Source organism: Chelonia mydas, chromosome 27 (genome assembly GCF_015237465.2).
Source record: "Chelonia mydas isolate rCheMyd1 chromosome 27, rCheMyd1.pri.v2, whole genome shotgun sequence".
Classification (NCBI taxonomy): domain Eukaryota; kingdom Metazoa; phylum Chordata; order Testudines; family Cheloniidae; genus Chelonia; species Chelonia mydas.
The window spans coordinates 3937236-3961156 of NC_057860.1; the positions used below are offsets into that span (position 1 = coordinate 3937236).

Genomic DNA, 23921 nt, shown 5'->3' on the forward strand with positions numbered 1-23921 from the left:
CCTTTTCTTTTTGCGAATACAGACTAATACGGCTGTTACTCTGAAACCTAGGAAAAGGTAAAACTCTTTGGAGTTGATTAGAAATAGTTAAATACCCACTAAATACACCCAATGCCGGTGCTGTCCAAGGGACGGCCCTGACTGAGACCCAGGGAAGCATGTAGGGCCAGATCCCCAAATGGTGTAAATTGGCATAAACCCATAGAAGCCAACTGAGGTGTGCTGATCCACACCAGTTGAGGAGCTGGCCCGTCATACTGCCGTTCGCTGACATTTGTGTCATTTGTTCTATTCACAGCATCTGGCTGCCAAGAAAGGACCCTGCTGGGGCTTTGAAGGGAGCTGGAGGTCCAGGCAAGCAGGGTTCGGTGCATTATTTACTGCCAGTGCATCAAGTCTGTTGCAGTGTCAGGAGGAGCCGCGGTGACTGTCTGGAGGTTTGGGCTGCGTTCTGGAAGGCTGTAGGAGGGGGACCCAGTAGGCCCCAGTAGGGGGTCAGCTTCCAGCTCCTCTGCAAAGAGAATCATAGCCAAGCAAGTGCTTCCGGGAGTCTGAATCCGAGAGACGCTTCAGAGCAGCTGACTAGCGGGCAGGGTGGGAGGTTGACACTGGACACTCCAAGCTGCTCTCCTGCAGTGGCATTGACAGGCTAGACTCTGTGCTAGGGCAGGCCCGGGCAATCTTATAGCCGTGCTGGGGCTTGTTGGGAGGGAAGCCACGGGGTTTGTTTGGGAATATGTGTGTGGCTTCGGGGGTGGGGCACGGGTCAGGAATAAAACCAACAGCCCCAGGAGCGCTCTGGTCCCAATCAGCTGGGTGGTACTGCTGATGTCCCCGATGCGCCAGGGTGGGGGAGCAGCTGCCATGGCCAGAACGGAGGGGGTGCTCTGCTCCCAGCTTTGGGGAAGAACAAAGCCCACCCTGGAGATGACACGGGAAGGGGACGGGGTGGAGGGTACTGGCCAATCCCCAATGTGCCCACAGGCTGAAGAAGTGCAAGGCCCTGCTCACCTGTTTGATGGAGCAGGAAGAGGCTGGATTGGCAGCCTGTTAGCAGCCGAGGGGTGGGCAGTGGAGGGTGAGCCCAGCTGCCCCCTTTCTCTACCCACCAGGGAAAGGCAGCGGGGCCAAATGCAGGGGACCACCAAAACAGCCAACTGAGGGGGGATCCCAGCTGCTCTGTCCGCCCTGAGGCCGGGGCAGTGGTGAACGGGTCAGGAGGCAAGGCAGAAATGACACAGCCTGGCCATTTCCACAAGACCAGCTTTAATATCAGTCAGGAGAACAAGGAAAAAGCACAACGGAAAGGAATGAAAAATAAACCCCATGCCCGCTCCGGCCCACATGCCCCCAAACCAGACTGTACAAGCTGCGTTACAGACCGAGGAGCACAACACAGTAGCCACGGGCGTGGGCCTCCGAGAGCCATCCAGGTCAGGGAGTCAGACAGCAGGTGCGGTCCCTGGGCCGCTCCCCTCTAGGTGATGGTAGTTCCACCAGGCCTTTGGGGGACCCGGCCTAGCAAACTGACACGAAGAACAAGGAGGTAAGGCAAGTCCAAGAGTTGCACGTTTGTTTGTTTCTTTATTCTAATACAGCCTAATTAACGGCACTTTCAGGGATGGATGGGCCCGCAAAATTCCTTCTTGGTAGTGAAATCAGAGCCTGTACAGAGGAACAGAGCTTAGAAAGACAGCTAGGAATATATTGCCATAAAAAGTATCGGCATGCAAGTGCTTTATACAGTCGGCAGTATATGAAATGGTGGTTTTGTTAGTGTCTGTGTTGGTCTGTACAGTTCAAAAAAGAGTGTGTCTTCAGATCCTAAAGACGAGCCCCCCCACAGGAAAGGACGATGCTAGTCAAGTCCAAGGCGCCGCTTGCTTGGTTTTGGCAGAGATGTATAATATATATACAGTTATATATAGATATATATTATTTTTTTAAATGCATAGCGATTTTCTTCCTATTCCCCCGGTGCAAACATGAGCTTGGTCCCTACTTTCCTGTGCAGTCTCCTTTCGGTCGGCCTTGGCACTCCGGAGCTGGCGGAGAGGTGTCAGCAGGCGATTTCCTCCAGCGTTCCCAGAGTCGTCTGCAGGGGCACGTTCACAGTGTGGCTGATGGTTTCGGAATGATTTGGCATGGGGTCGCAAGTGCTCTGGGGGAGGAGAGCGACAGGGTTACCGCAGGGGGCAGGCGCAGCTGAGCCACTCCCGGCTCTCAGCCCTCGCGCTGCCAGGGGTTGCTAATGAAGTCAGGTGGGGGGGGGTATACCCTGCTGCCCCACGAGCGTGTCAGGTCCTCCAGGCTGGAATTTGGGGTATGTCTACACCTCATTTAAACCTGGGGCTTGTGGACTCAGTGTTTCCAAACCCACGCTTGAGCGTCCACACGGCATTGTGCCCCTGGGTTTACAGTCGCTGGATCCGGGTCTCACAGCGGTGCTAACGCATCCATACTGCACTACAGAGACCTGCTGAACTCGAGTCTGCGGCTTGAGCTGTATCCACGCTTGGACTCACATTTCCGCAGGACTCGGGCTCTGACCCCTGCCCCCCCGCCCCCCGCAGCAGGGTGCATGAGCCTGAGTCCAGAGGGGTTCCTCACCCGGGTCAGACTGATTTCTGTGTAAATGGAGGTGGGGTTTGGCTCAAACCTGAGTCTGAATCCACGTTTACAGTGCAACGTAGCCAGACCCTTAGAGGCAGTGGGTAACAGCTGGGGGGTGACGTGGGGTGGGGGAGCTTCACATTGCGCTTTGTAGTGCATTATGGCAGAGTAGAACCTTCCATTTCCTCTCACTTCCCCCATCTAGTGAAATATCCCCAGTCCAGAGTGTCCCTGGCACGCCAGTTTGGGCATCTCTCCATAGGACCCCTTCTCTTCACTCAGCACCAGGGACATGCAGCATCTCTGACACACACAGCTTCTGCACTGGGCTGCAAGGAGCCAGCATTTGGAGCTTTCCCTTAACAGCAGAGCTGGTGGAAATTTTAGGACCTAAATATTTTCCCACTGGAAAAAACGGGGTTTAATCAAAAACAAAACGTTTTACGGTACCCCGCCATTTGGAGCAAAATGTTGTCAGATTTGCGGATAGGAAATTTCAAAGCAAGGTGAACATTTCCATTCCAATTGAGATGTTGTGTTTTGTGAAAAACAGAAACGTTTTTCAAATGGCCAATTGGGGTTATCCCCCCTCCCCTTCATTAAGTGCGGGTGAATGAATGAGGTCCAGGGTGGGTTATTTTTATTTATTTTTCATTATTTCTCTTCTTTTTATTTTAGCGAAACTGGAAACTCTTCAGGTGGAACATTTCAATTTTGCAGAAACTGCATTTTCCACCGAAGAAAAAAATTACATGGGAAATTCCAGATCAACTCTAATGATTTGAATGGACAGTGCCAGCTTGGGGCCCAAGCTGTGGGGAGAAGGTCAGCCCATGAGTCCCCCCCCGGCTCTTCCTTTGGTCCTGCTGCTAGGATGGACAGGGCTAGCAAGTAGTTTGAACTTCTCCTGGGTCCTAGAGACAGAGCAAAGAGGTGAGTTTCAGAGCTGACATGTGCCTGCTCTTGCCATGCTCAATGCTCCCCTGGATTCTCCACGGACTGGGGATGGGCTGAGAATCAGAAAACCCCAGGGAGATATCGGAACAGGTCAGATTCCAAATGGGTTGGCTTGGTCCTGCATCTCCTTCCCTTCTCCATCCAGGCTGCTGAGACTCCCCAGAAGCAGAGGACCACACAGCAACCCTTAAATCAGCAAGAGAGCTGGAAAATGCAGTTACATTCCATAGGGACACCCAGGGACTGGATCTGAGGCTGGACAGAGCTGTTATAGGGAGACCCACCTTTTCAGACATGAGCCTCCATTTAATCATGGAGCGTTAAGTGCCTAAATACCTTTGAGGATCTGGGCCATAGCCATCCAAAAGCCCTGCACTATGGGCACAGAGGGGAAGGTCCTGCTAAGGGTGAGCTGGAAACCTGGCTCCGAAATAGATCTTCAATTTGGTTTTGCACAAGATGCCTTTTTTTGTCGTAGCTGAAAAATGACTCCCCCCGAAAAAAATCCCCCCCCACCCAATATCACTGAAACTTTTTTTCAAAAAGTTGTCGACGGGATTGAAATTGTCCCAATATTTCCCATGATCGTTTTTATTAATATTTGTATTGACAATTGATTGCCATGTTTATAGAAATCATTTCCAAACTCCTCATAGAAAAAGCAAGTACTGAGCACTCCGTTTTCCGCAAGACAACGCGTTTTGGGGATAACGTTTTAAGAAAAATGCCAGTTAACAGTACTGCGGAAAATTGCATGAAAAAAATAGACAAATGGGTCAATTTCAAACCCTGTGAAACAGAAACAAGTTTGACATTTTGAACAAAATTGTTTTCTTATGTTTCAAAGAGCGCTGCTTGGAAAGTTCTTTCCAGAGTCTCTCATTGATTGGAGTGAATGCTTTATGAAAGAACGTGCAGTTTTTCTTTAGTTTCATCTATCTTATCCAAACCCGATCTGTCTACTTTGCTTGAAGTTTCTACACATTCACTCTTGACAACTCTGGAGATTTTATCGCAAGTCTTGCAGTATGTGGTGTTTTTTTAAAGCCCTGACTGGGAATCTCAGCTTTCATTCTTTTTTTTTTTTTTAAAGTGAGGTTCTAGTCCTCAGGGTTTCAAAGAGAAGCTGGAAAATGGGACCCCCGCAAATGCTCAAAAAGCAGAAAGCAGTTAAAAAGACCCCCCTCCCCAATTCAAAAATAACCTCATGATTGTTAGAGCCATCTCCTGAGGTTTGGGGCCTGACTCCTGGTGGTAGGGCTTGGCCATTCTGCCTCCCTATCTATGGGATTTCCCGTAGTATTGAGCCCCTTCAGGGGTTGGCAGCTGGACAGTATGGAGACCCCTGGTGACGGTACTGATGGGGATCCTTACCACGTTTTCGTCATGGCTCCCCTCCTCCTCCTCCTTGCCAAGCAGGTCTAACAATCTTTCCTTGATCAGCTGAAAGAGACGCAGACTTGGTTACCTAGGCAAGAACAGCCAGTCACAGCTCCCCTCCCGGAGCAGCAGCAGCACGCAGCCAGCCAGGACACGCCACTCACTCTCCCAGACTCTCTGGGATTCACTCCCTAAAGGGCCTGGGGGCAGCTTGACGTCTCCACGGGAACGTGGAAGGCCAGATCTATCTCCAGTGCAGCTCCTGGGACTGTGGGCTGGCATCAGACCCTCCCAGCAAGGTTGACTCCAGGTGATAACACAAGCCCTGTTTTTATGGATGGGAGCTGCAATGGGCCGCCCATCCCCTCCACCCCCCATCTGGCTTGTGGCCCATTGTGTGCCCCACACCTCAGTGCTGAGTGCGCAAAGGCATCTGGGAGACATGGGCCCTGCCCCTGCTGCCCTCATGAGCCGGGTGGGGGGCCAGGTGCTGACTGCAAATCCGGCAGCGCTGGCATGGTTCTAAGAGGCTGCAAACGTTGCGCTGAGCAGAAGGACTTCATGGGAGATGCCTAATCGCTGGGGCAGTCCCCTGGCCTGGCGCCCTCACAGAACGGATGCTGCCGGGCACGGGCAGGTTGTGATAGACGGCTGCATTCAGTCGCTTGGGGATGCAAACTGACAGGTTGTGGAGCACCACGTTTGACCGAACTGAAGCTGTTGCAATTGAATGAGGAAAGTGCATAAGGGCCAGGCTCTCTGGCTGTAGGAAGCTAGTGGAGGCTGAGGAAGGGGGATAAGCTGGCTCTGAAGCACCATGCCCAGCAGGCCCAGATCCTGCACCAGTGTTGTGGCTCCGTGGCTGGAGAAGGGATAGGCTAAAGCAAAAGAGGAGGGGCCCGGGGGGGGTCACATTTCCCCCCCTCAGGCCTGCCAGAGAAGCCAGTGGAAGGGGGCCAGGAGGCTATGCAGAGAAAAAGGTTCTCTGCACAGAGGACCCAGGAGATCTGCAGTATTTTGGGGGGGGAAGGAAGTCTCCTCCCTCGACAGAAAAAATTGGGGAAGAGGAAGCAGTTTTCTGACGGAACGCAGCTATTTTGTCAAAGCAGAAATGCCCGTGGAAAATGGCCGTCCCGAGTGAAATGTTTCCGGTTATTGAAAAGTCTCAGGTGGCTGGGTGAAAACTTTCTAGAAGCCCCCCCCCACCCCATTTTTGCCCACCCATCTGAAATTTTTCAGTTGCTGAAAACCACAGAACATTGGGCTTTCGAGGTGAACCCGAAACGTGTTGTAGAAAAATTCTGACATAATGTTTTCATCCAAAATTTTCCCTGAAAAAACACCCCAAACATTTCCTGAGCAGCTCTAGCAAGAAGGCCTATTTCCAGAGAGGCCATGAAACCCTGGAGGATGCTGGTAGATGGGCAAAGATACTTTGGCAGGAGCATGGGAACTGCCACACTGGATCAGACAAGCAGTCTGTCTAGTTCTATCTCTGATTGCCAGTACCAGGTGCTTCAAAGGAAATTGCAAGTGGACTATTATGGATTAACCTATCTGCATAAGAACATGAGAATGGCCACACTGGGTCAGACCATGGGCCATCTAGCCCAGCATCCTATCATCTGACAACAGCTGGTGCCTGAAACTTTAGAGGGAAGGAACAGAACAGTGCAATTTATTGAGTGAGCCAACCCGTCATTCAGTCCCAGCTTCTGGCAGTCAGAGATTTAGGGACACACAGAGCATGCGGTTGCATCCCTGCCCATCTTGGCTAATAGCCACTGATGGACCTATCCTCCATGAACTTATCTAATTCTTTTTTTAACCCGTTTATACTTTTGGCCTTCACAACATCCCCTGATAATGAGTTCCACAGGTTGACTGTGTGTTTTGTGAAGAAATACTTCCTTTGGTTTGTTTTAAACCTGCTGCCTGTTAATTTAATGGGTGACCCCCTGGTTCTTGTGTTATGTGAAGGATCCTAGCCCCAAAATATCCCAAGGGTCCTAACCCCAGAATATAGGGACTTCTTGATGTAAGCAGTGTCAGGATGAGCTCCACCCTGACATCTGGTGGTGAGGTGTGGCAAGTTGTGGAAAAGAACTTCAGGGGCTGATCTCATTTGCATAGGCACACCCACCCCGCCTAGAATGAGGCCATAGCTGCCCAAATGGTCACTTTGGCTGCTGTGGGATCCCCAGTGTCTCTGTTATTGGGGAAGGAAGAATAAATTGTTATTACCCTGATTATGGGAACTGTGCTTGGAACTGTACTTGGCCTTTTGTTATGATGGAGGGACTCACCATCAACTAAATAGCACTTGCTAGGCAAGGGTCATGGGTTCCAAAACTGTGAGTTGAGAGAGAGGGGTTGGGGATAAGTATTAATGCTTGGTGGTATAGGCCTGTTGGTGAGGGCCTTACATGCTAATTGTGCTTCCTCCTCACTACACTGTGGAATATCAGAGCTAATTTTGATTCTATTAGGGTTCTAGTTACAGGCTGCTGAGCTCACTTTGTGCTAATGGTGCACCAGCACTGAGGCTCCCCTACTACAAGCTGAAATCACTTAGCATTGTGTTAAGTAGTGGGGGAGCCTGAAGATATGTTGTGGAGCAGTTTGCGGGATGGCTGGAGTCCCTTGTGGACAGGCTGGTGCAGCAGTTTGTGGGACGGTGGGAGCTGCTTGTGGGCTGCAGAGCAGAGCCGAGCGAAGCAGTTTGTGGGATGGCTGGTGGTGCGGAGTGGAGCAAAGGCCTATGGAGCTGTGGGGCAGTCAGCTTCAGATCATGTAAGGTGCCCCTTATCTCTCTCTCCCCCCCCCCCCCCCCCCCCCCCCATCTCCACCCAGGTTGGGAGGTAAAAGCTCTGCAGATAAACTTTCAAACTCTGGGGCTGCCCTGACCAGGGACAGAGACTTTTGGGTCATTGGACTTTTGGGACTTTGGGTGATTTGGGGTTGCTGGACTCAAGAACCAAAGGGAAAGGGCATGCCCCAATTTGCTTGGGGTGGGTTTTTGCTCATGGGTTGTGTTATGAATCCTGTTGGTGGTGTTTCCCCAACATAATGCCACATTGTTTCTCTCTGTTATTAAAAGGCTTTTTGCTACACTCAGACTATGTGCTTGCGAGAGGGGAAGTATTGCCTCTTGGAGGTGCCCAGCGGGGGTGGTATATATTTGCCCCAGGTCACTTGGTGGGGGCTCGAGCCGGTTTGCATTGTGTTACTGGAATGGATCCCCTAGATATTGGACCCGGCCCTTGTTGCTGCCAACTCTGATGGGCGGAAGGGTTACATTTACAAGGGGAAATTGACTGGTAATAGCTATTCCAGAACAGCTATCTGGACACTCTCACGTTTATTCTGGGAAAGAGTGTTCATACAAGGGAGGTATTCCAGAATAGCTAAATTATACCAGAATAGCTATTCCAGAAAGGGTATTCTGGAAGAGCTCTGCAGGTCAATTTCCCCTGTGTAACAAGGCCTTTTTCAATGAAGGTTACTGATCTCTAACAGTTCTTCCAGATGACCTCAGTGTATAACACTCTTGGGATGTGCAGTGCGACTGTGCAGAGGCCTCACAGACTAAAGTGTCATTTCCATTCATAACGCCAAGAAATCAATGTTTGCCAAAGGAAAAAAACCCGGCAAGAGAAAAATATTCTCCAGCTTCTATGAATGGAACCCCGCCTCCCACCAGAAACTTTATTTGAGAGAATTCTTATTACCTTCTTATCAAAGAATCCAAAAGAGAGACTGGATTTTAATCAAATTCTGAGCGTGCACAGATTGAGATATAAACCAGGGAGCAGAGTATGTTTGAACTCCAAAGCCCGTATAAGTTTTAGGCTTGTATTTTTCATTATATTTTATTGCAAAATAATGCCGCCAAATATGAATGGCTGCTCAGAAGGGACTCTGTCAGTAGAACTGCCTGCCTTCCATTGCAAATGCATCACTACCTCTTTAATACACTTAAGACGTGTCTACTCTTGAAATGCTACAGTGATAGCTGTAGCGGTTCAGTGTGGACACTACCTGTGCTGTCAGGAGGGGTTCTCCCATTTGTGTACATAAGCCACTTCCCCAAGAGTGGGATTCTTCCATCAAGCTAGCGCTGTCTACACCAGGAGCTTAGGTTGGCTTAACTACATCTCACAGCAGTGTGGATTTTTCATCCCCCCCCCCCCCCAGCAATGTACCTGGGCTGACCTAACTTTTTAGCATAGACCAGGCCTTAAAGTGGGATTGTTTAAAAGCACCTAAGCAAGTCAGGGGCCAAAGGCTGATTGAAAATCAATAAGCCATATATGTCAAACCCAAGGAAAGTAGTCTGACTTAGTGGATACAGCACTGAACTAGAATTCAGGACACCTAGGTTCTATTCCCAACTCTGCAACTGGAGTCCTGGGTGACCTTGAGAAATTCATATCTTTTCTTTGTGCCTCAGTTTCCCCACCTATAACATAAGGACACTGTAAAGTGCTTTGAGATCTTCTGCTTAAAAGCACAATCTAAGTGCTAGGTCTTATTATTTAGGTGCTTTTGAAAATGCCATTTGACTGCCCCAAACTGCATGAGACTAAAATATCCAGGACATTTGAAAAAGGCATATGTTCAAAAGAAACTATTTCACTAAAATATTTGCATATGTTAAGAACTATTTTACTAAAATGGTCAAAACTATTTTACTAAAGTATTCTCTGCCTGTCACTAAAATATCGGAAAAGCTTTTTGTTTAATAAGTGAAACAACATATGTCCTGGCATTTAACTGGCATGACATCGCACATGCCCACAGAAGATAGTCATTGTTTGCAATCGGAAACCTGCATTTCCGTTTTTTACTCCTCTCTTACGCAGGCATGTTCTGCATTCAGCGGCCAATAGGGGAGCCCTCTTGTAACTAAGTTATCCCTGTGAATTGCTGTTGAGGGCAAACCACAGCTATATTGTCGAAGGGATACATTATTATTTGTGGAGTTGTAGTACCCAGCGTCCCCAGTCGGGATCACGGCCGCATTCTGCGCAGCGCTGGGCATATACAAAGTAAGGGCAGTCCCTGGCTTGAACTGATTAGAGTCTAAAAGCCCAATTCTGCCACCTTTACTCCAGTGGAAGCGTACCACAATGCTGCTTAAATGAATGTGCCTCCTCACGACATCCGTGTTGCACACCACTAGAGACCGCCGTGCTCGGGTGCCATCAACATCCTTTCCCACTCGGAAAATAGCCCGGCTGGAAATCAAGGGCTGCTTGTGTAGCAGCTTGCATCGCAATTGTTCCCGCTTACCCATCAGTGGTGCGTTAGAGCCCGCTGGCTTGTTTCAGAGTAAGGTGCTGCTCAGTCCAACGACAGGCAGCAGGATCCAGCTGATGTAACAAGCAAGCTGAGCAGGGAAAAGTGGGTGTATGTCGCAGGGACAGGAGCACATGGCGACATACCCAGAGAGTGAGCTGGTTAAATGGTCAAGTTAAACTAGGTCCAGGAGCAGAGGGGAAGAGTGGCCTTATGGTTAAGGCTGTCAGGTAGGACGCCAAGCACTTGGGACTAATTCCCTGCTCTGCCATAGATCTCTTATGTGACCTTGGACAAGTCACTTAGCCTCTGTGGGCCTCCGTGCCTGGCATCCAATAGAGGGTAGGGCACAGCTCAGAAAGCGACACCAAGTGCCTTTAAAACTCATAGCTTCCCAATGCCAGGGGCAGATTGAGACTCATTCTGCTCTCAAGTGCAGACCTGGTACTCTTGGATCATCTGTGTCCTGCAGCCAGATCTGCGCACGGAGCCTTCCAGGGCCAGGGGAAGGCTCAGGTCCAGGCATTTTGACACCCCCCGGACACCCTGTGCCCCTTCCCTTGCTGCATCTGTGCCCGGTCTCCTGGGTCAGCCTGAGTGCAGCCTCGTGCCAGGGCAGCCTGGCTCTGAGTCTGCAATACAAGCACTTGGGCCCTGACTCTGACACCCACCCCTCGTGCAATGAGACCCAAGAGCAGCGTGCCAGGGCACATGGTGTGTAAACCCCCCTTGCAGACTCTCCTGAACATTTCCCGTTGCAGCCCCTCTCCCGTGGGCTTCATTCAGGTCTAACACTGAGACACAAGCTTCTCAGTGAATGTCTCTTACTAGATAACTCAGAATAGCCTCCCCCAGGCTGACCAAGAAGGAGCACAGCATGCTGGGACCTGTAATCAGCAGGCTGCTTTGCATTAAAGATGAAGGCAGCCAGGAGCAGCATAGCAAACGTATGTTTGGAGCACATGCCGGCCCCTCTTGACTCTATGCTGTCCGCTGCATGCAGGGCTGACAGCGCTCCTCCATCCCTGACGCTGCTTAGCTCTGCTGAGACGGGGCAATTCTCTGACATGGCAGCTTTTCGAGCCGCCAGCCCTGACAGGACCTGAGCGCTCACCAGCAGCTCTCCAGTGCAGAGCCGAAGTGCTGGAGAGGGGTAAACAGATGCAGGGAGCCGGTGGTCCCCGAATTAAGACAGCTGCGTGGTGTTCTTATTCTGCACCTTGCCATTCCTCCGGGGGAAGTCCCAGTTCCAGCTGGGTGTTCTTGGATTCTGGACAGGGTTTAGGACAGCTGCTGCCAATGGAGAGAAGCCATTCAGATTTAGTCCCTGCTTGTGTAACCCACACACCTCCTGGGTGTGGTGTTCTAGCCGGCTTTTAGCTTTTAGCTCACTAAGCTCCAGAGGTTCTATCCCGCCTGCCACCGACCGGGCTATCAGCATTACAAGTGGGGGCTCGTCTGGGATTTCAAGGGGAAGTCCCTGAAGTTCGGGACGCGCTTTCTTAGCTAGGGGAAGTATGTAACCCCCGCACCTCCTGGGGGTGGTGTTCTGTCCCATCTAGTGGCACCTAGATGGGACAGAGAGAGAGAAAATGAGTACTCTACAGCCTTAGCTAGCAGCCAGTTGGCTTTGAGCTCATGTGGTAGAGGCTCATGCACTAACCTCCAAAGGTCCCCAGTTCTATCCCGCCCCCCAACAAGCAGGGTCTGTTGGCGTTACACTTGCTCACTGGACTGAATTCAAACTTCATGTCTTCCCCTTTCACAGCTCAGATCTTGTCTTTTCATGATATTCCTTCACCGCCTTGGCAGTCTCAAAGCCTGTTTCCTTTCCCCCACTGTCATGTCTTCATCCATGCAGCCCCGCAACCACGAGCCATTTCCCAGTCCCCTGGTTCCAGGCTCCCATCCTCTCTTCAGCCCAATCCCTCCAGAAGGCCACTTCTACCGCAGGCCCCACATGTGAGGAATCAGATTGGATTCTCCTGGGCTGTCAGTGCACCAGGACACAGCCTGCTGCGATGTTTGCATTTTGTACAGCGCTGTTCGCAACCTTGGGAAATGATCGCTAATGTTAATGGCTGGGGTCTTCACAGGAGTCGGCTGGGAAATGAAATCCCTCGGGCTTTCTTGAAATCCTCAGCCTCTTTGGGGAGGGCCGGGCTAGTGATGGGGCCTCTGTCCAACCCTCAGCCCCATGGAAGGCTTGACTCCTTTCTCCTTCAGCCATTCCTGATAGCCAGGCATCCAATCTAGCTTGTAATATCGCCAGCGAAAGAGATTCCCCAGCTGCCCTTCGCCCTCGCTCTGCTCTGGAGTGAGGCAGATCCCCTTAACTTTTAACCTTGATTGAAGTAGCTTTTAGCCATCAGCACCTGTCCTGACCTCAATCAGGCCAACTGTGGCTCCCTGCCTGCCTTGCAGCTCTGCTATCGATCTGGATGCAGATTTGGGCCACTATGTCTAATCCAGACTCCAAAACACAGCTCATTTTCCACTTCTCTAAACTTGGGCATTTTCCATGCATTTGTAGCCCCCTCAAAGCAGATCCCTTGTCTGTAAATTCATGCTCTGTGACCAGACAGTATGCGCCCTCTGGCTGCACACACTCCACGCAGCATACTCCCTATGGCTGGCCATCCCAAGGGGACAGTGGGGGATAGTTGCATCACTGACGAGCCAGTTTCTTCTTTCTGTTCAAGTGACTCCATTGCAGGTACCTGCTTCTCTCTGGATTTAGGGTCCCAAGATAGAGTTTTAAGATGCCAGGTCTGGCCTGTAGATCACCTTGTGAAGGATGTGGTGCAAAGCCTGAGTAGGGAGATCCCTGCAGTGGGCTATTATGAACTGTTAATGAAATTAGAGGTGTGGGGAATTTTTTCACCTAATTCTTTCTTCACTGAAAAGTGAATTTTTTGGAGCCGGACACAGCATTTGGTGGATCGTTTCAGTTGGGGAAATGTTCCTTCCCAAAGAGTCAACACGCTTCCAAGTTGAAATATTTCAGTGTTTTGCGCTGAGGTGGCGTTTCGATTTCAAATGTGGCCAATTCCCCGCCCCCAAAACAGAAAGGGTGATAGCCACCTGAAAAGGCCAAAATCCAGATGAAAAACTTGAAACAAAATTAGAGTCGCGTCAACGTGAAACAGTTCAGTCAATTCAACATGATTTTTTTTATTTTGCATTTTTTTGATTTGATGAAAAAATGTGTTTTGGTTTAACTCAAACTGGACTTTTTTTTAGAGTTTGTGGTTTGGCCCCAAACCGGAAACCCTATTGTTTGCTCAGCTCTAAGTGAAAGTGCTCCGAGGTTATGAAATTCCCCTTCCGAGGCAGGAAAAGGCTGTCTCCCCAGCCATACCTGATACACCCTTGGCCAGGGGAGAGACTCCATTTGTCCCACAGCAGGTCTGGACACAAGTCAGCCTGCTAGGATTTGTGCTGTGTGGGGTGAACATATCAGCAACATGCTTTGTAAAGCAGGTATCATTATCCATATTTCACAGCCAGAGGAAAACTGAAGCCCATGCCCTGCCTTGAATCTACACTGCACTCAAGGGGAGCTGTGCGTGTGCTTGGGTGAAATCAGGCCAGTATGAGGCCTGTGCATGACAAAGGCCTGTTTTGCGGGTTCATGTTGGCCCGTGTTCACCTCATGTCAGGCAAAAAAGCTACAGCAGAGCTCGGACTAGAGCCCAGGACATCTGGCTCCCACACCGGCATCCCGCCCCTAGGACTACACTGCCCCCTGTTGAGAGGAGGTGAAAGAGGCAGTCGAGTCCCAGAGGATGGGGTGGCAGAGTAGGGGAGACTCCGGAATTAAGCCCAGTTGCCCCCTTCTAAAGGCTACGGTGTGAACTGGCATGGCTGGTGGTTGAAATGATCTCCCAGCGTTGGTGCCCCACAGCAGGATGGAGCCAGGGGCCCAGTTTGTCTCTTGGGTGCAAAGCAGTGGGTGCCCCCTTGGGCAGCAGGGCATGATGCAGGTGCATGCAGAAGTGCGGGGGCTGGGAAGCTCATGGGGGTGCAGGGCATTGCTCCGAGGGCCATGGAGGGAGACGGGATGAAAGGAAGGCAGCGGTGAGGGTGTGGGAAGGATTGAAATGCAGGGAAAATTTCCCCAGCTGAAACTATCCACCAAATCCTCCCTCTGCTGTGTACACTGAGGCCAGCTTGGGCCTGGCCCCTAGGAAATATCACGCTTGTCCGGCTGAGGTAGCGTGCATGCCCATCACACATGGGCCAGCCAACTCCTTCGCTCCGTGACGACTCATCACCAGTCTGCAAGCTAGCGAAATGGAAACTGAAACCACCGCGATGTGGCCTGACATCCCAACTCATTCGCTGCTCTTAGGAGCTGGCAATGCGGGCAGATGCTGGGGCCTGGGACGCCCACTTGTTCCTGGGTGGTGCTGGGGATGTGAAACATGGGGGACTCAGGGTAGGGGGAGTTAAAGCTCCCCACTGGGGAGACATGCTGGTGGCTTTGACTGGACTGGGCGGGGCCCAGATGAGGCATCAGGACACCTGGGTTCTATCCTAGAGTTGGGACCTAGAGTTGGGACTTGGTCCTCTGTGCCTGCTTTTTTTCCATCTGTAAAACATGGATGAGGAGATTGTCCCTTCTCCTTCGCACAGAGCCCCGACTGATCCTTGCAGGGTGCTTCGACGGATGGAAGGTGCAACGGCTGAGCACAGCCTGGGCTGGCTTCCTCCATCAGTATGTCCCGGTGCTGAATGGACACCCCTGTAGCAGTGAGCCGTAAGTTGAGTGTCTGGCCTATCCAGCCTCTGAGCCCACTGCTGAGAGGGCGGCGAAGTGCCAGCTGGGCTGGGTGGCATTCAGTAGTGGGGTCGCTTGTCCCATGCTCATCACCCTGGTGATGGAACCACTGGCATGTGAGCTCCTTCCAGACCCCACTCATGCCCTGGCTGAGACCCACCGCCCCAAACTCTCGCTGAAATGTTCCAGCCCTGATGCACCTGGTGTTTGGGTTCCCATTTTAAATATGGGGACATGATGCGGAGGATGTTATATGTGGGTCCGTCAGGCCCCCAGGGTGGATGAAATATCAAACCTCAACCCCCCACTTGCGTGTCTGGAAATATCTCCACTTCTTTCATTTGCAGCACAAATTGCACTTCCTGTGAAAAAAAGCGAGTGCTCCGTCTTTTTCTGCCTGGCTGATTCAACCGAGGCACCAGTGATATTAAAAAGGGGAAGTGCTCATCGCAGGCAGAGACATGAAACAATATGACCCTCCCTGCAGGAAGCTGCTCCATGCTGGCCCGGCCACAGTTTCTGGATGCTGCACATACACTCTGGTATATTCCATGGCTCAGCGGAGTCTGCTTTTTTCTTTTAATGAAAGAAACCAGCCAAGATTCTCCCTTTGAGTTGGTTCGGCCCCCTCCAGCCTCTTGCTTTGTTTGTTCTAGTGACCTGAGTTCTGGATCGACAGCCCTGGGGACCAAAATCCTTGATCCCACCCCAGATGGGGTGCAGTGAAAGCTTCCCCTACACGCTGCCCCATCCAGGAGCCTTGCCATGGCCTATTCTAATCCTTGGCATCTGCTGGGCAGTGGGATGCGGAGCAGGGCCAGGTGCTGTGATGATAAGAACTACACTTTGCACACGTGTGTGGCATGTTCACACCACAATTTCAGCTCCCTCTGCAGGTGTTAACAAGTCAGACTGAGCCACCAAGTGACTTGCCCAGTGAGTCTGTGACAGAACCGTGAATACAAACCAGGTGTCCTGACTCCCAGGCCTGGGTTACAATCACAAACCCATCTTCTCTCTGGAACAAGGTGGCTGCTTTCCTGTGGGGAACCAGACAGACACTTCATCTTCGAGGAAGTGTAGACTGGTGGACAGAGCACTCGACCTGGACCCAGTCTGTTCCTGGATCTGCTGCTGGATGACCGTGGACAAATCACGTTCCCTGCTCTGTGACTCAGTTTCCCCATCAGTAAAATGGGGATAATGGTATTGGATTTGAGCTGTTGATTCGGCACAATATTCACTAGAACAAACAGACAGGGTGAAGGAGGAGAGAAGTAATGCCAAGGGGGAATCTTGGTTATGTTTTTTTCTTCATAAAAAGAAATAACCCAAAGTGGAACTCAGTGGGCCTCTGATGTAAAATGCCTTGGTGTTCTTATCTCCCACGGGTCTCTGAGCAGCCAGCCAACGGCAGCTTTTATTCACTCTCACCTGAGGCTGGATTAGAACCTGTGACTGGGAGGTGAAAACTCCAGGGCATAAAGACTTTTATTTTTATTTCGTTCTCTGCTCCCCTTGAGGCTAAGAGCCCCTTTCATAAAGGAAAGAGCAGGGCTTAAATTCAGCTGGAGCTGTCCAGAGCGGAGCTCTGGTAAGTATTTTCAAACATTGACTCCAGCCTGAGTGTAGCTGGGCAGTTACCTTGCTCCTGAGGGAAAAGGCCAGGCTGATTGAGGAAGCAGCCACAGCCGGGGCCATGCCCCAGTCAGGCCGCAGCTGGCCCTATAAAAGGGCTGTGAGCCAGGAGCTGGGTCAGTCTCTCTCTAGCTGTAGAGAGAAGGACCTGGCTGCCTGAGAGAGAAGGGTACCTGAATAGAGCAGTGCTGGGGAAAGGCAAGAGGAGCTGGGGAGCTCCAGCCTGGTAACTTGTGCAAGGCCTAGAGAGGTACCGGGGCTAACGAGCTGTAGCTTGGGGTTAGGCAGAGGCAGCTGGTCCAAACCCCCTTGCCCGTGATGAGTGGTTTACAGACTGCAGTCTGCCCCAGTGACTGGCAGTAGCCATTGAGGGAAGATGGGGATAGAGGGTGGGAGTTCCCCTGGGAGGGGAAACCCAGAGTGTGGGGGCACTGCCAGGGGGCAGCACCCCAAAGTAAAGGAGCACTGGGGTCCAGGAGGGACATGGGGGCCAGCGGCAGGCAAGACACCATCCTGCAGAGGGCGCTCCAAAGCTGGAGAGCTAATTCCCGAGACGACCAGCAGACGGCACTGCGCAAATCAAAATTGCTGTGGTGAACTGCCCTGGAGAGGGGACAGGGTCGGCACAGCCCGTGCTGCAGCAGGGTGTGTGGGAGGAACACGCTCTCAGCGTGTTCACGGCTGCAGACCGGGCTTGCCAGGGAATGCTGTTGATACTGAGGGGAGCAGATCCCTTCCTGCCGCATCGCAAGTGCACCCCCAGAGCTCTGGGCTGCTGGACAGCACATCTGGCACACGACTAGGAAGCAGGGAGGCGACAGGCACCAGGGTTACAAAAGTCTGTGCAATGCTACTCCTTGCTCTTGGTTTGATCGTCAGAATTGATGTGATGTGTCACTTACATGAGATGGGATAAAAATACTCAAGGGACATAGCCCTCCTGCCTCAGGGTGGAAGCTGAGGTCAGGAAGGAACTTCCACCAGGGCTTGGTTATGCCATAATTTCCCATTATGGCATTGATTTTCCTCGAAGCAGCTGGTACCAACCGCTGCTGGAGAGAGGACATTGGTTCTGATCCGGTCTATCAGTTCCTAGGTCCCTAGGGAGCTGCCTGCTTCAGGGCTGGCCATTCCATGGCAGGACCGAGGACACGGCCTCCCTGATGGAGGTGTAGAGAGGGCTGCCCAAGGTAGACCTAGCATGAATCCATGCTGGCCCAAGCCAACCCAACCATGTCAGGCTCAGAGCTGCAGAATGGCCCAACTTCCCACCTCTCCACAGGATCGCAGCTCCGGATTACTTCAAGATGCTTTCAAAGATGATGATGATGATTTTATGCAGATGACTGTGAGAAAGGCACAAAGGCAAGCGGTGAAGGGAGGGGGCTGGCACGGCTCCTGGGGGAGTGTCACCCCCTGAGACAAAGCTTCTGAACAGGAGTGAATCTCAGCCAAACTACGAGCACCTGGGCAGCAATACAGCTGGGGCTCTCGCTAGGTGTTCCCCTGCACCCAAGTCTGGCTGGGTGTCTGTCCACAGGGCAGAGTTCCCAGTGCCCAGACTCACTCAATCACACAGCACTCACACTCCTTAGGGGTGGAATGAGGAACACAGAAGGGGAGATCTTACCTCGTAAATATAATCAAAGAGCTCTAGTATTGTTAGGATACTAGCACCAATAAACAATCCCATCTGACCGCCAATGTCACCTAAGGGAAAGAAAACAGCTCGTTTTACTCACATGCTGTCAAAGAAACGGGCTCAGGGAATGCAGATGGGGACCCATCAGTTATGTCTTGGCTGGGATTTTCTGAGCATCAATCAGAGCCTTTCTCTCCCGGCTAAGAATGAAATCCCAGGAGATACACAGCCAGAATTTCCACATTGCTCTCCATCAAGGTTTCCCCTGAGGCTGACATGACGGTGACGTGATATTGCAGATGGCACTCACAGCGCGAGCATGGCTTCTTGCCCCAGCAGCTCCAGTCAGCAAGCGCTGAGTTGAGAAAAGGGTACATTTACAAGATAAACTCCACATCACACTCATGATCCAACGTGACGAAGGATCAGGTGCATTGTGTCCCGCAGGGGAGCCCATCGGATTTGAAACCTTCCCCTGCTAATTGCCAGGGACGAGGGAAGGAAAGAAAAGATGGAACAAATCCCCAGGTAGGAAGTGGTTTCCAGTGACTTGTCAGCTGGGCTGCACAGCTCGTTTTACAGTGCAGGCAGGGATGGTGGTGCCAGCACCTGCCCTCTGGAATGGCTGGGGTAGAGCATGGGGAAATATTACAACACTTGACATTGACTGGAGGGGAAAGCTAAAGGCAAAATACTCCTAAACAAACAAGACTTAGGTCTTAGCAACTGAACCTATCCTTCCACACGTTAAAGGGGGTGTGGTGCAGGCTAACAGATCTGCAGGTGGAAATCCTGTGTCCTTAGAGAACATGAACAAGCGATGGTCACGCTGCCTCTTACCCCTGCCCTGGGAATGTCACCTTCTAGGGGTGGAAGGCAGTCTCCATGGCCCACTTTCTTTCTAGATCTTGGTTACAGGAGTGCGCACTACCAGTATACAGGTAAATAGATATGGTGCCAGCAGATGGCACTCCAGAACGGGGCCTGTGTTTTGTAGACCCTGTTGTTGTGCATCGTAAAGGGTTTTCTCTAGCAGCGCTTTACAGCCTCTGTTTTTTCAGGTTCTTTTGCCCAAGGGCTAGCAAAGGGGACAACTGCACTGCAGGTACCTGAGCACTGAGACCTCGACTGACAACACTAACTCACGGCATATAGGCCACTGCACCAGGCTGCCTTTGCCCCTAGAAACAAAGGGCCTATTGCCTTTCCAAGCCGCACCCACGTAACTGTTCAGGAGCCCTGGCTGAAGCCTTGAAGCTGCATGAATCCTGTCAAGAACAGAGCCCTGCTGTCCCAGAAAGCCCCATAGCATCTCTCTGTACGCCTGCCCTCACCAGCCGCCTAGCCTTGCGTGGGTCCAGCAGCATAGCTCAGTGATGACAGCCCCATGAATATCTCATTGCATCAATCTGTTAATGGACCCTTATTAGCATCCAGCCTGAGTCACTTTCAAGTCTGCAGCGTCAGTAGGTTCTAGTCATTTACTTAAAACACGGAGAGAGACAATAACAGCAGAGGAAAGGGCTTAAGGAGCTGCAATCCTCCCAAAGACCTAGAGGCCACGCATCCTAGGAGCTGAGCATTTCCACAGCTTAGGCGCTAGAGGGACAGAGGGTGCCTGGGGAGTTTCCGGGAGTGCCACACTCTGGGTTTGTCCAGTCACGTAAGGTCAAGTGTGGGAAAAGAGCAAAACAGTCACTTTGTGCTTCTACTAAAGCAAAGACTCCAACTCACCTCTGCTCTTGCAGATTCATTTTTGTTTGAATTCTTTTTCCTTTGCAAATGGAGGAGGTTTCCCTACTGGACTCCCACTGTTTCCCCCTGACCACCAATAAACGACGTCCCTTTGCCACGCATGTGAACCAGGTTGGGCATTTGTGACATTGCATCGCACAGCCTGATTGGAACCAGTCCAGAGTAACTCTGCATGGGACTGATTATTGCATCCGCTATTGTCTAGATGCTACAATGGGCAGAGATACAAGAGATGTGGGTTTTAAATACGGCCACAGGCTTGCAAGGAGATCTCAGGCAAGACTCTGAGCTCAGTTTGCCGGTCGTCAAAATGGGGGAAGTGAGATTTCCATGACTCACGTCCAGGAGCACTGGGAGGGCTAAGTACATGGTGTTACATGTGTGTTACATGTGCTCTGAGCTCTTGCCATCCAGCCAGGAGGCCCCTAGGGAGGAGGCAGCCTTTCCTTCTGAGGCAACGTGCCAAAATTTGCAAGGGCGCCTTTTCCTGCCAAAGGACTTTGGGTTCAGTCCTCCCGAACGTGGCAAAAAATGAAAGTGCAGCGGGGTGCAAAGTCACGTGAACCACAGGGTCAGAAATGTTCACACTAATTTCCGTGAAAAAGATTTTCACCAATTTCTCCCAACCCTTTCCCCCAGCTGAGGAAAGATGGTCTAGTGGTTAGGGGAGTAGCCTGGGACTTAGGAACCCAGTGTTCAGCTCCCTGCTCTGCTACAGGCTGCCTGTGTAACCCGGGACAAGTCGCTTAGTCTCTCTGTGTTGCAGTTTCCTGGCACTGCCCAGCCTCATCAGGGTGCTGGGAGGCCAAATAGGCTAAAGATTGTGAGGTGCTCAGATACCAGTGAGGGGGACCAGAGAAGGGCCTTAGCCAATCAGATCAGTGCTTGTGTCTCTGTATAGTGCCAAAAATAATAGAAACTATATTAACTGATAGCTTGGTAAGTGAAGGTGATGGCCCACCGCTAGCCGTCAGCAGCTGGAACCACAATTAGCTAAAGTATGGAAGCAGCCAACAAAGGCAGGTGTGATCAGCCCATGCAGTTCTGTCCCCATATGAAATGTCCCTTGCTTTGTTTTCTACTCTAGGAGCTGGGCAGAGAAGGGGAGAGGGCACAGACCGAGCAGTTTGCAGCTGGGACCGGAGTGGGTGAGAACAGCGCCCAATTGTTAACATTATGCGAATGAGCGTTACGCAGATTTCGCTTAATCTTTACAGTGAATGCCTTGATAGTTATGGCTATCATCTTCCTGACTTTCAAAGCAGTGTGTTCTGTCACTTAGGGGATGTCCTGGCTCACCTCTTGCTGTATTCAGAGTGGTAGCTGTGTTAGTCTGTATCAGCAAAAACAAGGAGGAGTCCTTGTGGCACTCTAAGGTGTCACAAGGACTCCTCCTTGCTCTTGCTGTATCAACATCAAAGCTAGCCCAGACAGCCTCAGTCCAACCTGTGAACTGATCATTTTCCTGGTAATTTACACTGGGAAAACAATGTTCCCCGGCAGCTGCAGTCACAGGCAGAAAGCCCAATATGCTTAGCAATAGATAGCTCTTGTGCAAGAATATTGAGTCACAGTGAGCCACTGTATCTGTAATAGCAATGGCTACGGGCTCCTTTCCAGTAGTTCTTCCATTGCAGGTACCCAGGAGAGCTTCATCCACTAAGTATGAGGCGAAGTGGTTAACTGATTATTCACCTTCCCCATTATTATATTTGCTGGAATACACAGGATGCCAAGCGATGCAACTGGAGGTAATTTTACTGTATGTTCCCAATCTGTCATTCAGCTGCCAGGAGTAAAGCCTCCATGAACAGAACATGCTGTATTAATTTAGTAGAGAAACAACATCTATAATATCGCAGTCCAGAGCCCAATGGCACGTTCTGACAGCGTTGCTGTTGCAGGGCAATACATTGCATTGGAAATGCAACCTCCCTGCCCCTGCTGGTTCTTCCCATCCTCTTGCCCTACAGCCTTCTCCATCTCCTGCTCTGGAGCTGGACCCACCCATCCCGGAGTCCTAGAATCTACTCACCACATCCCTAAAGCCAGCTGCCCGCTGACCTGACTCTGGATCCGTCCCCGGTCCCACTTGGTTCCTGGCCAGGAACCTCTCAGCTTGCGGTTGCTCCAAGGAGAGGGAGGGGCGTAGGAATAAAATCACTTTCACCGTAGCCGAGGTTTATGTCTGACAAAGCTCAGGGGGAAGAAATCATTTGAACGCTTATTTGAGACTGATTTTTGTAATGTCTCCTCAGTTCCTCGCTATTGCTCCTGGCTCTGGTGTCCTGCCCGTTGGGTGGCTTGCTGGGAGTCCTCAGGCCTGTCTATTCTCTTCGGAGTATCTCTTGAACCTCAGGGGCGCTGACTTGGCCAGAGGAGTAGCCAGTGATTGGGGAGACCATATGGGCTCTGCATTCATGACAGGAGACACTTCAGTCGTCCCTCCAGTAGGCTTCCAACTACTCGGAGCGGACGAGACAACATAGGCTCATGCATTCCCACTGCCCATAAAACCATTCCTGCAATTTCATCATGAGTCCCGGGATATCTGGGCTTTTTTTAAAAGGTTCCCCTGAATTTCTGATTTCTGCCTCTGAGCTTCTGAAGTTTTGTCCTTTTCCAAAATGGTCGCCCTCCGCATCACTGTTAGTGGGGCTGAAGCTGACTCCTAGACCCTACTTCTGTTTGCATTGCCAGGACGCTACTTCTGATCCAATTCCTCAGGCCTGGAGATGTCGTGGGAAAGGCTGCTGTTTACCTTGTGTAGTAACTGGAGTTCTTCCAGAGGCATGGTCCCTATGTGCCTTCCACTCGAGGTGTGCGTGTGCTCCATGCATCTGAGACCGTAAGATTTTCACTAGCAGTGTGTTTGTCTGCACTGGCGCCCTTCTCCGCCTTGTGCTCCGATCAATGGATATACGAGGCTGTGCGGTCCGACCGTCTCTCCAGTTCTTTCTCTACTGCAAACCGGTAAGGGTCAGCCGCAGAGGGGAAGGAGAATGGGAAGCAGATCACCTATGGGGACCACACAGCTCAAAGAATTCCAGTTACTGTAAAAGGTAAGTAATCTTGTTTTCCTCTTTGAGTGATGGCCCCTATGTGTATGTGACTCGAGGTGACTCACAAACAGCATTCACTGAGTCGGAGGCTGTGAGAACCTCGGCAGTATCACAGACTGGACGACTGCTCTGCTGAAGGATGTGTCCGCTGTACAAGCTTGCAAAAGTATTGACAGAGCTCCATGTTGCCTCTCTGCAAATCAGAAGAGGGGCATCTGGAAGAGAGGCTACTGGTGTAGATCTTGTCAAGTGGGCCCTCACAACTTGTGGAGGAGGAGTCATCGTTAACTCGTAGCCAACTAGGATGCAACCTGAAATCCATTTGAAAAGTCTCTCTGAGGAGATAGCTTCCCCTCCTATGCATTTGGCAAAGGAGACGAGCAGTTTAGGAGATGTCCTGAAGTATTTCATGCTCTGTAAGTCCAATGATGCCGGCACCAGCTAGGAAATCTTTTCCATTTTGCTGGGCAGCATTTTCTCTTGGAGTCTCTTCTGCTGCTGCCAAGGATGGATAGTACTGCCTCTGAGCATGACCCTTCTAGGTTTGCCATCCATCCAGATGCCACATTGTTAGATGGAAGGATGCAAGGTTGGGGGGCGGATCTTGCCTTTGTCCCGCATCAGTGAGCCTGGGAAGAGCAGAACATGGCCATGAGAACATCTGGAGACTGCTGGGGAACCAGAACTGCATTGGCCACTAAGGAGCAACTATGCTCACCAATGCTCCATCTTGTTTGATCTCCCCCAGGAGTTGATGAAAGAGAGTGACAGTGGGAAATGTGTACATCAG

The 23921-nt window shown here is 51.2% G+C and overlaps 1 protein-coding gene across 3 annotated transcripts in view; it reads right to left on the reverse strand.

Annotated features, from left to right (window-relative positions):
• Positions 1–1245: 1245 nt before the first annotated feature.
• Positions 1246–23921, reverse strand: part of ASIC2 (acid sensing ion channel subunit 2) — a 1285436-nt gene continuing 1262760 nt past the window's right edge. For 2 of the 3 annotated variants that reach the window (XM_043536829.1, XM_037887013.2), the window contains exons 8-10: positions 18303–18382; positions 4945–5013; positions 1246–2161 (exon numbers count right to left, since the gene is read on the reverse strand). In XM_043536829.1, the coding sequence (XP_043392764.1) occupies positions 2060–2161; positions 4945–5013; positions 18303–18382 (251 nt within the window). In that variant the 3' untranslated portion in view covers positions 1246–2059. The remainder of the gene's footprint in view (positions 2162–4944; positions 5014–18302; positions 18383–23921) is intronic. The other variant, XM_043536830.1, reaches the window with a different exon arrangement.